General features: G+C 52.8%; 2 protein-coding genes across 2 annotated transcripts; both read left to right on the plus strand.

Annotated features, from left to right (window-relative positions):
• Positions 1-5,381: 5,381 nt before the first annotated feature.
• On the plus strand, positions 5,382-6,345 carry PLICBS_000063 (uncharacterized protein; the record flags this gene model as incomplete). Its single annotated transcript, XM_065599497.1, has 2 exons — positions 5,382-5,796; positions 5,852-6,345. The coding sequence occupies 2 exons, from the start codon at positions 5,382-5,384 to the stop codon at positions 6,343-6,345; spliced, it is 909 nt and encodes a 302-aa protein (XP_065455569.1).
• Positions 6,346-10,157: 3,812 nt separating this feature from the next.
• PLICBS_000064 (uncharacterized protein) lies at positions 10,158-10,655 on the plus strand (the record flags this gene model as incomplete). The annotated part of the gene is made up of 1 exon (XM_065599498.1): positions 10,158-10,655. The coding sequence occupies one exon, from the start codon at positions 10,158-10,160 to the stop codon at positions 10,653-10,655; it is 498 nt and encodes a 165-aa protein (XP_065455570.1).
• Between the last annotated feature and the right edge of the window lie 580 nt (positions 10,656-11,235).

The raw sequence follows: 11,235 nt of genomic DNA on the forward strand, positions 1-11,235 counted from the left end.
GATTGTGGCAGCAATACTGGTAGCGACTCATGCCAATTGGTTTGTACCTCGTGCGAATATGCTGACAGAAAACTCAACCAGGGCGAACGCGCGTTTCATTTTGCCAAGCGGGGATGCTGACTCTCAAACGAGCCTGCAATAGCACCAAGTCGTATGGGGTCGGTGTGCGGGGCTGCAGGTGCTACAAGACGAATCCATTTAATCCTAAAGCAATGCCGCAGCCATTGGTTTCTCCCGGTGCGTAATTAGATCTTCCGTATGGAAAGACCAAACGGCACTGTACACTAAGCGCGGGCACGCAACTTTACCGCCTAAACCTTAACTTTGAGGCCAACTTGTTCTTACCGGTTGACATTTGGCCGTGGCCTATAAGGGCGAGGCTTATTTCGATTCATTCCACGCAAGACTGCGTTACGGTTTCTACCACGGCGGACACCAGCCGACACCATACTCCGCGCCTTCGGGCCGGTCAGAATGAACCATACGGAAAACGATGCCCTACCGCCTGCCCGACGAACTGCTACTATGCGTCGCAGTACATCTAGAACATTTGAGAGACTTGAATGCTATAGCTCGTGCGAGTCGCCGACTTCGAAGGGTGTTACATGCATGCCTGTACCAACGCGATGCTGTGTGCGGTCAGCCTGCAGCGTTATGTTGGGCAGCAAAATGTGGACGGCTGGACACCGCTCAGAGGTCTCTTCAAAGTCTTATGCGAGCTAATGTTCAACCTTCAAGCGATGCATTACATTTGGCTGCCGCAAATGGCCACTGTTACATTGTTCAGTTGCTCCTGGGAGCACGCGTGGACGTGAACATGAGCGATGGATACGGTCGGACCGCTTTATCCAAGGCTATCGAAGCTGGACAACTCGAAATTGTCAGACTTCTGTTACAAATCGATCATATTATTGTCACCACTGCAGACACTGCTGGCCAGACGCCGCTGTATCTTGCTGCTGCTGCAGGGTACGATCAAGTTGTGAGCGCTTTGCTCCGATTCGAGAATGTGGATGTTAATAGCAAGCACATTTTTGGCCTGAATCCGTTATCTGCAGCAGTCATTGGGGGCCACCTGGGAGCTGTGAGGGCGTTACTGATGTCAGGACATGTAGATATCTTGGCCACGGATCTGTGCGGCCGGACAGCATTTTCGTACGCTCTGGCCCACGGACAAAGCGAGATGGTCGATATACTGCTTGAGGCGTGGCATGGTCGTGCTATTTAGAGACGGTGTGTGCCGTAAATTTCCAACTCAATTCATGCCGCTTCAGTAGCTAGGCCCCTGTGTGTCGTTTGTATAGAGCCTCCTGGAGGTTTCGGAGTAAAGGCGGGACACGCCGCTGTCGCAAGCATGCATTGTGCAAAGAAACAAAAGCTTTTAATCGGGGCACAATACTTTGTCAAGCGACTCTATTCAATACTTTGTCAAGCGATTTGTCAAGCGACTCTATTGCCTCGATGAAACAACAAGGCGTTAAGAGTGCTGGCGTTCAGATATGCGACGTGATCTCAACTAGCCCCAGGACGATGTGACGTAAATGACTTAAATGCTTCTCTTTCTCCCGTAATTAACCGGCTGCGGTCGAGGTAAGATACTGTGATCAGCGCAATGCGGTAGCAGCTGGCGGCCATGGGGGAAACAAGTCGACCATAATTAATTGATGAGCTTATCATTGTATTTCAACGATGACCAGTGGGTTAGCATATTGCAGGTGCCATGAACTTCTCGCAAATGGCGATAGCTATTGGCGCCAAATCACTTTGCTACCGGCGCCGCGTTGTCGCGCCGTGCGGCTGATTCGGTTCCTAAGCCCAACTCCTCCATCGATCAACTTATTACGCATGTTGCACGGTGAGAGTACCAGAGTTGCCATTCATACAAGCGAGCGCCACCACTAATTGCGGTAGAGAGACTCGTGTTAACACTTGATGGCCAACGAAGCTCATTAGGTAGTGAAGCTACCCAGCTCACAAGTATAGACCAAGCTCCGGCTAATTACAAGGTCATCTCTGCCCCTGTTTACTGCTATTCTGATCTTGACTTTGCCGCTATAGTAAAGGTTGCACTTTGAGACAGTTTTGACCTTCTTCCTCATTTGATATTGACGCAGATGACGCTTTTGGCGTGGGCGGCCGCTTGAAAGCGTCACCATGTTGGCGCTCCGGTGGAGGCTCGGGTGACTGATTGTCCGAGACGCGCAAATTTTGGGTCAAAAATGCGGCGATAAGGGTGCGAATTTGAGTGCCTCAGTGCCACCTGCAATAGATGTCCCCGTCTCCAGTCCCATCAATATCGTGTGGCTACGAAATCACCACGCGGAACTCTTCACCGAACTCCGAGCCGGGTCTTAGAATCGGACCGCGCTATAAGGACATCGACCTAAGAGCTGTTGTCGGCGAGACCCCGCCACCGACCCCCCAGCATGCCCCGAATTGCTCCACCAATCCCGTACAAATGGCTCGTTCTATTCAGGAAGCAGCTTTTGGGATTGTTGTTACTCATCTCGGCGCCAAAGGCGACACGAACGCCGAAGTTGCAGCAGCGTTTGGCGTGGCAATGAGCCCACTAGGATCATGCCGAGGGCGGGCATCACATGAGACAGTGAACAGTAATCCAAGCCAGTAATAGATTAGTATAGGTGCATAGTGAATAGCATGAAACGGTCATTCTTAACTCCGAGCCAATTTGGGTTAAGGGCGAAAGAGCGCGGCTTTTGCAGTGCTTCGGTTGACGCGACCACGGAAGAATAGGCGGCACTGGGTATGAGATGTGTCACATTTGAGTGCCTGCACTGGGCTGCTAGCTTTGTTCTTTTCCCGGGTTTCGAGCATTTTCAGTAGATTCGCGAGGTCTTAGCGTAGGGATGAGTCCGACACATCTGGACAAGGAACCCGGGTCTGCCCAGGTCAGCCCTGACGACTCCCAGTCGCGCAGTGTCTGCATTCACACGGAATATGGAACCTGGAGCGTAGGCTCACCTGCAGTCACGGTGGCGCGACTTGCGTTCTCGGCTTTGACTTCAAATCGCCAGCACCCTGATCCCTACGATAGGGCCGTAAACGGAAGGTGGCGAGTTCATCCTTAGAATCTCGTAGTCGATGCGAGCACTTCATAAAACTCTAAACTTCAAGTAATACCACGTACACGTCATATAGGTTGCTCCATTGCGCATATGATTTATTGAATGATAACAGCTGCATTTCGTCAAGGCGAGGTACTGCCATTGGTGGCGCACAGCATCATGCAATGCGGTGAGGTTCGACGGTTGGAATCGTCGTACGATGAAAAGTTTCTCCAATGAGCGTGACGTTGTCTCGAAGGAAGACGATATCTAAATGCGCAGCTCGACGTGTATGCCAAGCCATACGGCCCAAACACTCGTCACCAAAACGGCCCGATACGAAAACCTTCCGTCGTGCCCACCCATACCTGCCGCATGGCTGGGTGTATTGGGCCGAGCCCTTTAATCCCGACCCACAGAAGCCCCTTCATCAGATGAGGGGCACTCACCCTTTCTCCTTCTTTCGGATTCTTCTGAGTGTCGCTCCGCTATTTTGGACGCACCCACTGGAGATCGTTACTGTATATGCGGCATCTATAGGAATGTTATAGGTCCCGCACATCTATTATGTGACCTAGCATTGCACAGCCAGACCATCTCTCTTCACCCGCTCGCGAGCATGCAAAGATTCTGTGGTGTGGTTCAAAGCTATATAAGAAATTTCGTGACATATTGGAGAGGTGGCAAAATAGCCCATAAGCTCCGGTCGTTTGGGTGCTTCATCTATGTGTTTTGGTCAGCGTGTACGGTAGCTACAGGCTGCTGTGTAGAGCCCATAGATGTACATTGTCTCTGAGCAACACATAAGGCCGACTGCGACATCTATGTATGGGATGAGGACACGTCTCAGAGTAGAACGAGCTAGTTTGAATACGTAACCCCTGCCTGATAGACGGTGTACACATAGCCTTGGCAGGATTCGGCTTGTCAGTATGCGTCCTTGTTGCTGCTCGACATAGTCACAACAGAACACCGTGATCGAACAGCACGTATCGACTACCCGATTCGCTACCAGAGAAACTCGGTATAAGAAGCACCGCCACTCGCCTCAAGATCAAACCCTGTTATCGCATCTCACGTACATTCAATCTCACATCTCCTGCCTCAGACCTATCAGACTACAGCGGCGCCATGCGGACTTTTGTCTTTCTACTCGCTGGTCTCTTTGGACATGTCCTTGCGAACGCCATATCCGCCCGGCAGGATGCGGCTCAGTGCCGCCAATACCTGGGGACATGCAACATTGACTCGGATTGTTGCGCTCATCTCCGTTGTCATTCGAGCCACCACTGGTGTGTGTGGGTAGGTTGGTGGCAACACAGTCATGAATAGTCCACTGGCTCTAACATTAGTAGGACGGCACAATCGGCTAGAGAGAGCTTGGCAAAATGGCCATGTCTGTTTGGCTATCCGAGAACGTCAGGATGAACAGATTGGCGGGAAGGAGCCACGTGGGAAATGGGTCAACACCCAAGCTGCGATCAGTCTTTGCCGGGCTCTGAAGGCGCCGAAAGAACTCCATCCTGGGCTTCCTGATTAGTTTTGCAACAGTACCCAATACTAAGCATGAGGTATTTGCCGTACTCGTCCGGAAGGGGAATCGCTCTGTCGAGGTGAAGAGCTCGTCTTGGGGTATATTTGACTGACTCCCAGTTCCACTTCAGCCACGAAAGGTTTCGTGCACTCACCGGCTTCCACGGGTCGCCCTTTTGGAATGGACGCGTGCCGCGTTCACATCACACAGGGAAGTGCACAGATGAATGCGACCATGATATTCACTCCAACAAGATCGGAAATTGGTGCGCAACAGTTGTGCGGAGGTCATAATGTTCTCTAGGTTTTGCAGAAGGACTGCCATGAGGCTGCGACAGAGGAGGTCGCAGATTTCGGGTGCCTTTCGGCAAATAATTAAGATGGCTCCAGCCAGTAAGTCGAAGTCAGTACCTGGGCATGAGGATTATATAGGACACGCACGTCTGATAGCACGTCTGTGGGCAGGCTTTCTATCCATACGCGGACGGAATAAGTGATGGAGTATGGAATATTCCATACTCCATACTCCATATTCCATACGGGCTGTTCGTGTTCCATACGTATGGAATAAGGCCGGAAAAATGTTAACCCTACCGAACCAGGTCAGGGGTATTGAAATTACGGGGAGCTTCCATCATGTTTCCAGTTCGAGAACGAAAAACATCATCACCATCGAGTACGAAATTTTTGAAATAACAGCCATTTATCGCGCCGCAACACGCTCCAAAGGGTCAATTGGATAGTCAGGTGTCCGTCGCACAGCCCAAGTGCGACGCACGCACCATGGCGACCCCGTGGCCTGAGGACCAAACCTGGCCCACCGACTATCGAGAGCACGCCGCGAAATTGAACACCTACCTGCAGAAAGCAATGTCGTCGATCGAGAGCCCGACTGGACCGCCCATCGAACCGCAAAAGGTCAAACACGCGTTTTTCGGGGCCTTGACCCTCATCATCAAAGTTCAGGGTCTACCCAACCTTGCCCATTTCCACGAAGCAGTCCGCAACGCGCAGCACGAAACGAAAACAGCCGCACAGAATACCATCAAAGCCATCAGCGACATCCGAGACGAGCTCCAGAATGCCAACAACATATCTCAGCAGACCATCACAACGATCCAAGACAACGCGAATGTCGCTCGCGAGGGGAGCAACTGCGAAAGAAGCCGTCGAGATCGGCAAGGCTACATACAAGATGGTAAAGGACATGAACCCAAGTCAGAGCAACATGGCCCAAACATACGCCAGTATAGTCGCCAGAGGCGGCTTAGCTGGAAGCATGCACAACCCCGTGAATCATAGAGCATCCCCCGTCCAAGCACAACGTGAAATCATCGTGAACATCCGAGACCCGGTTACCATCACCAACATTAGAGCCTTGAGTCCGCGTAGCCTGAAGGCACACGTAGACAGGGCCATCGAGCAAAGCAACAACGGGCATATCAACAAGATCAAAGTAGTCTCTTCGAACCAGTTGAAGAGCGGTGACCTCAGCATAAAGACCGTAACGAGCGCAGAGACGGAGGCTCTGCGACAGTTCGCAGAAGATTGGGAACACAGAATCGGCAATGGCGCCACAGTGCGCATCGTGACCTACGGCGTACTAGCACACGGTATTCGCACTAGCTCCATGGATATGGATCACTTTGACGAAGTGAAAGACGGGATTCTGCAAGACAACAAGGAGTTCATCCCTAATGCAGAGATCAAATACATAGGTTGGAAGAAACAAAAATTCCAACATTAAAAAATAGAGGGAAAAGTCCAAGTGTCCATCAGACTAATTCCCTGCCTTTACTCAGAGACAGGCTGCTTTTCAAGTGACATTGCCATGGAATACGACTTCCACCAAATTGCGTATGCCGCACCAGCAAGATTCATACCAGGTAATGCGTTGTAGCTTTCAGTGAAGTCAGGGAAATCAATACCAAATGCGCTACCTAGGCTTTGCTCCCGCTCGGTGTCATTCACTGATGGCCAATGCCAAAGAACCGGAGGAAGGAACATGTCGCAAGCCATGACTGTCGTCGGCGCAGGGCAGTGGCAATCGACAGTTGAAGTCGGTTCTAGCCCAGCTTTGTCGCTCTGAGGTACAGCGGCTGCATTGTGGAAGTATTGCTGCGACTCAGCGTTAGGCCATAATGACTGCTGTTGCTCCATTTCCTCCTCATAAAGCAGGGGTTTTATGCAAGTTCGGCCAGCCTCAGATCGCAAGTGCGGCACAAAGGCATCAGCACGAACAAAGCTTCGGCCACAGCCCCACTGACCACCAGCTTTCAAATCGCCCTTACATATGAAACCTTTGTCTTTCGCATGCAGAGCCTCGTGCCGTTTTCTGTCATACTGCCGAGCGAAAGCTTTGCCGCAGACCGCACAAACGAAGGGGCGGTCGTCGGCGTGTGTTCGAAGGTGAGAACGCATGTTATACGCCCTTGTGAACGGCTTAGAGCATATCGTGCACCGGTGCATCGGGAATGCTTCTTGCTGTGAAGCTGGTGTTAGACTAGCAGAACCGGACGGCGGAGACCGACTTAGAGCGCGGCCGGTAACGTGGCGAGTTGAATGCGTTGCCGGTCAAGGTGTTATGGGAGAAATTCGTTCATGAAGCAAAGCCCTACATCGGAGATATCAGCAAGGCACATGCCATACCACCAGGAACTTGAACGTGGAAGAGAGAAACACATGCCATACCTGCAACTGCACCCACATCTCAATGCCACGTAGTACAGCTCTATTTAACCGTATAGCCTTCGAAAAACGAGCTCTGCATTCTAGACCCGCACTCGCGGAGCGCCAACTGTTGTTTCGGTGGGACACGGAAACAGCCCGTCTAAAGCAAGGCGACAACAACGACAAATGGTGAGAATATTGGGCAGAGCGTGTCGACGAACATGATGATTGGCGACCGCGATCTTCAGTGAGTGTTGATGAAGGTCATCGTTATTCTCAACATGTTCAAAGCAATGACAGGGCTGAGACTCTTCTTGTGGCTGTGTATAACGCCTCAGTGTGCCTCGTGGTGAACTTACTGGAACAACTATCGATGCAAACGGAGTGTTTCGACTCAAAACCCGTATCACAGACCACGGAAACCCATGTATATGGCCCGGGACAAAGTACTGAGGCACTTCGGCAGGATTTCGTAGCGGGGGTGGTGCCTGTCATAGACTGACGGAAAATCGGGGGCCAGCTCTTAAACTGCGGCTTTGAAGCCGGCAAATCGCTGATGGCGGCCCCCATGTAAATATTAGGTGCGAACACGCCAATGCCCTTGCCTAAGAGCACGATATTGTGATGAATGAATCAAGGTATTCTCAATCACGATCATTGCAGTATCGCTGGAACGGCATGAAGTCAATGGGTCCCTAAGGGAGGGGGGGGGCAATTTGGTCCAGGCGCAATGTACAATGTAGTTCGGTGACGCGGCCCCGGGGGCGCAGCTCTTTACTAGGGGGCCTAACCTTGCTGACCTACAAAGCCGGCTTTGATTTACAGTACACGACAAGAGTGTGTCGACTTCCTTGTCCGAAATAGCGGCTTGCGCAACCCCCGAGGACGAGATGGGATAGCAACGCTTTGATGGGTGGCATCACTCGCATACAGGCCGTAGTCTCAGTGTTTGCACAGCCACGGAATGTAACCAAATGGTTCTCACGAGGCCTTAAGTAGAGCACCTCTGATAGACGAATGAGGAGCGTAGCAAACTTCTCACGAAAGAATTCCAGGTCCCTGGTCATTATTAGCACCGCCTCCGGGCTAGTACCTACTGCATTGCAGTACTCTCAGGGTTTCCCCTGGAGAATACCCGCCGCACCACCTTGGCAGGGTCGATACGACAGAGATATCGCCGGCGACTATGGGACGATGGAAAGGCCGCAGCATGCCCTCTTTGAGCAGGTGTAAAATATGACAGCCCATCGTAAATGAATAATTGGCGCAATAACATGCCTTTCTTGTCCATTTGAAGGTTACTGCTTCCCCACGTCCTTGGCACCAGGGGCTGCGGACGAGAGCTCGACAACGCGGGAGCTATATCAACATCCGCTGACGAGGCGTGTGGAAGCGATTCTACTACACACACACCCGTGGACGTCCACTGAAGCTGAGCGACCAATCCAAAGGGGGCTGACTCCGGCCCTTGGTCGCCTGTCCCTGTCAGGGCCTCGCATGTACTGGTAGGGGCTACGACGCACCAAGATGCCGAGCCAATGGCGGCGATGCGCAAGGGTCGGTTGGGCGATGCGATCCTGGTGGGGAGTTGGGGGCGTCGGCTGCCGCCGCCGACAAGTCTGGTGGTTTGATTGGGGATCTGGTGTCCGAAACGTGATCGCTGGACGGAGTTCCTAACCGCCGCCCGCAGGATGTTCAGAGCGGTCGAAGCCTTTTTTGATGGAGAAAACAAGACCTTTCGACGAGGGTTTGCAGCGCCCCAGCGCTGCGATGTTGTCCGTTTCCAATACCTTCCATGGGCACTCGCGAATAGGATACGTTCTTCTGGCTTGCCGTCGATGCCGCCGATGCGCAGTGCACCAGCTGAGGACCCCCTGAAACTATGGAAAGCTCTGGGCTGGCAGAGGAGCGCTTACCCTACTTCCGCTGTCAGGCACACAGCAGACCGCTGTCAGTGCCGGTTTTTTTTTCTCATGCGGTCTTTGTGCAGACGAACGAACGAGCGCGCGCCAAGCCGAAGCAACTAGTCAACGAAACAGCAGCGAAGAATAATTTCTGCGGAAGGCGCCTCTTTGCGGAGGAGCGTGCGCAAGCAAGCGACAAGAGCCGATGCTAAGCTCTGTTCCTGCAGGAGACGAGGACCGCTGGCGCCACCTCGTGCGTCAGACCTCACTGGCCAAACGGCAAAGCGCGCCACCGGCCCATTGTCCACCCCGCGACAGCTGACTTCCCCCACTGAGACACCTCGGGAGCATATCGCTTCGAAACAGCCACCAGCGACCGCCGCTGCTCTGGGCACCGACCTACTACTACCGCTGACGGACAGCACGACACGACACGACTGTCCCAATTCTTTGGGGGAGAGGGAAACGTCGATGCCCACAGAGGGGCGGCTCCACACAGCCCGGGCTATGCCGTTGTGCCTTGCTAGTCCTTGCGCCGGTGGTGGTGTTGCTGGCCCCGAGGCCTAGGTACTACGCTGCTCTAGCCCCTTGATTCCACCACTCGGACGGTTCTCGACCTACTTCTGCGCTCTTTTAGTGACCGACGAGACAATTCTCTCTGCAAAATCTGTCCGTGCATGCTATCTCCCCATCGGCCGTCTGCATTGGGCCAAGATTCTCCCCAAGCGCCCTTGGTTATAAAGCGGCCTCCCTTTTCCTCTGCGACGACTATGGATCTCTTCTTGTGCAACAGTTATTTTTGTCCCATCAGTCATTCTCTGTATTCGGACTATCACTCCTTCATTCAAGCTCTTTCGCTTCTTCAGTCCTTGAAAGCAACGAGTATTCACAGCGGCACGGCTCGTCAGACCACTGTACAGTCTCTTGAGGACTCCTAACAAAATCACAAACGACAATCTTCTCTTACTATCGAACAACTTTCAAAATGCGTTTTTCTGCCTCTGTTCTGGCCCTCGCCGCCACTGCCGCCGTCGCCAACGCCGCCACCGTCGCCTTCTGGACTCTGGACAACGAGACCCGCACCATCTACTTCAATCCCAGACCTGGCTCTCGCAAGATGGAGCCCGTCACCGTCAGCAATGCTACAAAGAAGACGGTCACCTTTGCCGACTCTTGGGAGGGTAACTTCTACGCCGTTGTGGGTGGCGCTGCCAACGTCCCCGGTATGCTTGGTGAGGTCCGATTCGGTGGCTGGAATGGCCTGACCTACTTCGATGTCTCTGCCATAGTCAACCCCAAAGACCACAACAACGTCAAGCAGATGTGGCCTGCCAAGTCTCAGCAGCCCATGTCTGGCTGCGAGGTCTTTCCCTGCGGCAATGCCTACTGGTTGCCCGACGACATCCAGACCAAGACTACTCAGGAGGTCGACCTCGTCACCACGCTCGGCTCCGGCTCCACCGGTCTCAACTTCGTCCAGTAGGCGCGGCGGCGCTTCGCCGCTACATCGGCACCTGGGCATGCCATTTTGTTCTCCTTTCATCACGGCGCTGAGCGCCGCCCACCGTTTTCGGCGGAAGGGAGTGCAATCATTTTACGACAGGAAGAATGATGCTGCACACCTGAAGATTCTCTCGCGAGTCTGCAACGGACCCGAGATACAATGGGACGTGGGCCAAGAAGGATATACTCTGCGGGTAACACAAGCGCAAACCCCGGGAACTTGGGGGCATTTGTTCGGGGATCTGGTGTAAACTATTCTCTCCACCACAGACTCGTCGAAGCCCCGAGGCCGTTGCGTCCGAACTCCGGTTTTCGAAGCTGGCAATTGTGGTTATATACTTTTCAACCTTCTTACACCCATTCTCAACAAAACATTTTGGTGTTCTTTTTAGAGGAGAATACATACTCGTCTTCACGTACATGCTTTACACAATTGTTTCGTCGCGATCCGGACACTTGGGCTTGGCACCACGCACTAAGTGGCTATGCATTCACCACAGGGAAATTGTCCAAGCTCTCCAATGGGCGTGCCAAGGTCGTGTTTGCGTGTGATCGCAACG

This window comes from Purpureocillium lilacinum (assembly GCF_023168085.1).
Source record: "Purpureocillium lilacinum CBS 284.36 DNA, scaffold_1, whole genome shotgun sequence".
Lineage (NCBI taxonomy): Eukaryota > Fungi > Ascomycota > Sordariomycetes > Hypocreales > Ophiocordycipitaceae > Purpureocillium > Purpureocillium lilacinum.